Genomic DNA, 4,793 nt, shown 5'->3' with positions numbered 1-4,793 from the left:
TGCCCTACCAGGCCTCCCACACCCACCTCACCACCAATTTGGATCACTTGTTGTACCCTTCTCCCTGGGTTTGTTAACATCAGTTCCTTTCCCCCCACCTCCCCCTGTCTCATGTGCCCCTGCAACTGTCAGTCCCATTGTTTTCTCCTCCGGATTGTTCATCCAGCCTATCTTATTTAGACAGACCTGTGGAGATAATAACATGCACAAAAACAAGACAGCAAAACCAAACAACAACATACAACAAAATAACAACAACAAACCAATGACAAAAATTAAAACAAAACACAAGAAAGGCTTGTAGATAGTTCAAGGATTGTTTGTTGGCCTTTAGGAGTGTTTTCCAGTCCAGTGTATTGGGGCGCCACACCCTGGCCCCAAAGTCCACCTTCAGCATTCAGGCAGAAGCCTTTTAATGGACATCTTTATAACATATCTAGTATTCTTTTCTCTGTGAGTCCTGGCAGTGCATTGGTTGTGTGTTGGGCTACAATCTGCATGGTCAGCAGTTCAAAACCACCAGCAGTTCTGTGGGACAAGGACTGGGCTTTCTACTCTGTAAATACTTTCAGTCTTCGAAACACACAGGGGGTCTGTGAATCAGCATTGACTTGATCGCAGTGAGTGTGGAGTTTTTTGTTTTTATTCTCTAGAGAGTAACCTGAGAAATTGGAATAATGAAAAGACATTATAAAAAGTTAAAAATAAAGTGACATACTTTCTAACAGAACAGTTTAGAAAGGATAGATATGCTAATGAAATCTGTTCACAGTAAATTAATATTCTTTTTCCTGTGTGTGTATTCCCTAATATTTAGCTATCTACAATGAGTAATAAGAATCTGTTCTTTTTAACATTGCAGGTCCTGGGAGTTCATCTAGATGGGAGGAAGTACAGTCCAAAGCAAAACATTTATTATCAACCACATTTGGCATGTATAAGTGTACTATTCAGCTCGAGAGTTTCAGACAAGAAGTGGTCAGAACTTGTGCAAATTGTCAGAGTTTGAGTTCCTAGTGTTTTGTGCTTTGGAGACAAGCGCCTTATTTATCCTGCAGTCAGTCACAGACTGGGGAGCAATAAATGCAAACCTAGATGAGAAAGGGGCTCCCTGAGAACTGTCTCCAGATCAGCACGTGGCCTCTCACCACAGTCACTCCAGCTGCCAGCGCTGCTCCTCTGCCGACGGGGAAATGCCACTTCACCGCCATCTGCAGATGACCGTGTTTCCGCACGCGTTTACAGAGTGCAACGTGATTCTGCCGATACCTCACAGAAGACAATCCGAGACCCTGCTTCGTTAATTATGACAGTGCACAGTCTGAAAGGAAACTTCAAGAACTCCGTATTTGCATTTAAAGATCCTTTTCAAAGCCCATTTTAAACATTGTAAATGCTGGGAAATGGCATTTTAAAATTGTGTAATCTGAACACCCAACTGGTGGAATTTGCTGCTCTTTTTACAGAAATTATTTCTTGATAGACTTGAGAAAGTGCTGGTAATGCCCAGAGAGTGGAATAAGCCTGTGTCCCAAGGGTTTCAGCAGTGGTTTCTCTCACAAGTCTTCATGTTGAGTCACAGGCAGCGCCTTAGGACACTTTCTCAGGCGCTCCAGGGCTGTGAATCTCCAAGTTAATATTTTTTATTTGTAATCTTATCAGAACCCAATCCTTACATAGTGTCACTTTCACTAAATTATTTAGGAAATAGTTTCAATAGTATTCTGAATGATAAAAGTTAAACTCCAATTACCAGATGGTAATGTAAAGGAGTGAGGATAAGGTGTGGGGTTCCAGATTTATGTCTCTGAAACCTTTTTTTTTCCCTTGGTTCCTGTAATTATATGTTTAGTAACAGCAAAAACCTATAAAATGTCAGTAATATTCCTTTGCACCTTTAAGAACTGCCTTACTTTATACATTCTTTGTCCCTCAGTTTCTGCCCTCTCCTGGTGAAGCTGTGTGTGCCCCTCTAGGTAAAGCTCGAGTTTTAGTGCCCACTCGCACGTGGAGGCTCACTACCTTCCTCTGGAGAAGGTCTGCATTTTGATGAGGGCTCGGGCTCTTCGTGCAAGCCCGCAGTACTAAAAAACGATTCTTCTGATCACACTGTAACAAGTGCCCAAATGACTTAGGGGAGCTATTACTTCTAGGGCAAAAACATTTCAAGGTGTGTTTGTTTGTTTTTTAATCTTAAGTGTGTTTCTTAAAGCACTGGCATATAGGGCTACTGTGATTCAGGATTGACTCCGTGACAGCAGGCTTTGGTTTGGATTTGGGGAAAAAGATGCTATTAAATCTGTGTTGTAGGCAGACCAAGCATAAGAGTTTTCAAACTGGAGGCAACTGAACTTGGAACAGTTTTGTTAAAGAGACATCTGTGACTCCTCATATTTCATTTTGCAAGTCTTGGTTTTGAGATTATGTGTATTAAGAGGACATTTTCAACAAGCACAGCTTTTTATACCAAGTATTTATGTGGTTATTTGACTCCTCAGAGAATCAGAGTAGTATAATTGCATTCCAAGCAAGGTATGAGTTCAAATCCTAGATAGGCCACCTGATAAACCTTAAAATGTAAATGAAAAACGATGTATCTGTTAAATCCCAGCTAATAATTTTTAAAATGTAAATAAAAATAGGAAACATTTTCTCTTTCTACCAAATACCTCATTAGAAGTAAACCTAAGATTAAAAAACAAAACTAGTACCTAAAAGATGTTAAGGATTGATCTCAAACTTCATTGCCATTGAGTTACCTTATAGGACACAGGAAGAATTGTTCGTAAGGAGGTAACTAACCCGCCACTGCCTATCTTTTAATGCCATTTGTAAACAGTTACTTGTCTGTATACCTGTGTCTCACAGCTCTGGTCGAGTGCAGCATTTTGATTTATTTGAGGGTGAGATTTATGGTTTCATTGTTGACGCTGCTGCCATAGCTGTGTAATGAGGATGTGGTTGAGATCCAGAAATCCAGAACTAAAAGCTATTGTACTTCCTTCGTTTTCCATTTTCCATGCCTTGTATAATGTCAACACAGGTTTTCCCAACACCCCTTCCATACTATTTGCCAGATCATTGGATTCCTTATTTTACTGTTTTCAGCTAAGTTTCCTGCTTTGAAGTCTCACTGTTGTGCCTCTTACACCCAGGTGTTCAACGGTGTATTTGACTGGCATAGAATGTCCCCAGCATAGACATGTGCAAGAGCAAGTGCATGAGCTCCTTTCATTTCATTTTTTAAAATTTATTGACATATTTCATTTTATTTTGGGCCAAGTAAAGTCAGAGTAGGCACCACTTAAAAATTTGTTTTCAGATGGAGGGGTGGATTTCAAGCAAACAGATGGTTTCTCACCCAGAGTTCCCTGCGCACTGAACTTCCGGGAGTAAGCGCAAGAAAAGTAGGTAGATCATTGCGACTGAGATGAAGTCTGTGTTGAATCCACCAGGCCCGTAACTGCAGAAGAAACCATCATTCTGTTCTGAAAAAAGCGCAGTTAGCAAGTTGAGCCCATTTGGAATTAGGTTTGAGGCAATGTTGCTGTTGACACTACCTTGTCATCTGTATAAAGTTAGAGAATGGGTGCCTATGAATACGACTAGTTCATGAGTGACCTTCATCTTCGAATCAAGCTTAGCTGAGAAGCCAGTTGGTATTAGTTACAAATACATAGACACACCTTGCTCCCAGCCGTGTTGAGAGGAGGCAAGTCTGATCTCTAAATAGTCCTACATTAAGCTTAGTATTTCTTCGACCAGAATGCCATTGGCAAGCCCCAGCTCTACATCTGGCATGTAAACTTGTTGGCCAGAACTTCAGATTTGTTTGACAAACCCCAGACCAAGTCATCTGTGATGTCGGTAGGTGCATTGAAATGGGGAAAGAAGAAATTGGGTGGGGGTTCCTCAGTATTGAGCCTGTGTGCACTCAGGCCGGTCAGCCGTTGACAGTTTGCTCACCAAGTGTTTAATGTGCCCTTCTATCAGAAAGCCAACAAATATTTTCTGATTTTTTTGTAAGATTGAAAGCATTCATGGAGACTTCCAGTTAAATCTCTGACAGTGTCACTTTAAGCAGTGTAATTAAAATATATATTCTGAAATAACTAAATGAAAACCACACTGCTCATTTGTCAGCCTTGCATCTGGGAGATAACTGTATATTTGGAAAGCTTTGCTTCTGAAAATAAGCCATATCACAGGTTAGCAAATTGTATATAGCTATCCACATGCCCCTTCAGAAACCAGGTATTTTGCATATGATTGATTTTAGAAAGATTTTGAAGCTGGGTTTTGACCATGTAATTTAAGATCAAAGTATAGTGTATGTACTGTATTTAGAGTTTTCAAGCTGTAATTTCCTATGTGTTTATTAAATAAAGCATCATTTTCCCAGGTGGTTTATTTTAAAATGAAGAGATGGCTCCTTAACTCCCTACGCTTTTTATTGATGCAGTCAGTGAGGAGAACAACACAAATGGAACCTGGCGGAGGAGGGGCCTGTAGAGAGGAGGGGAAACTCCAGGGATGTCTGCTCTCTCCGGGGCTTGCTGTCAGAATTGGCTCAGCACTTTCCAACAGCAGCAGGTCACGGACAAACTAAACCCCAAATGCGTTGCCACCAAGCCGGTCCTCATGCACAGTGACCGGTAGGACAGGGAGCGCCACAGCATTGCCCAGGCCGTTGCCGTGACAGACGCAGACAGGTCTCTCCCGCAGAGCAGCTGCTGGGGTCAAACCGCTGCCCCTGAGTGCTTGACCACTGCGCCACCAGGGCGCCGTGGGAC

At 41.6% G+C, this 4,793-nt stretch overlaps 1 protein-coding gene across 1 annotated transcript in view; it reads left to right on the top strand.

The window, feature by feature from the left end:
* The window catches only part of SLC30A4 (solute carrier family 30 member 4), a gene marked incomplete at its 5' end in the record, with an annotated part of 30,428 nt that extends 26,027 nt beyond the window's left edge, over positions 1-4,401 (top strand). Inside the window, one exon of the mRNA XM_004709409.2 lies at positions 863-4,401. Within this exon, the coding sequence (XP_004709466.2) occupies positions 863-1,017 (155 nt within the window). The remainder of the gene's footprint in view (positions 1-862) is intronic.
* Between the last annotated feature and the right edge of the window lie 392 nt (positions 4,402-4,793).

Source organism: Echinops telfairi, unplaced genomic scaffold (assembly GCF_000313985.2).
Source record: "Echinops telfairi isolate 266 unplaced genomic scaffold, ASM31398v2 ScPeMD7_8;HRSCAF=38, whole genome shotgun sequence".
NCBI classification, from domain to species: domain Eukaryota; kingdom Metazoa; phylum Chordata; class Mammalia; order Afrosoricida; family Tenrecidae; genus Echinops; species Echinops telfairi.
Note: the sequence above shows the minus strand (reverse complement) of the source record. Positions and strands in the feature narration are given on the sequence as shown.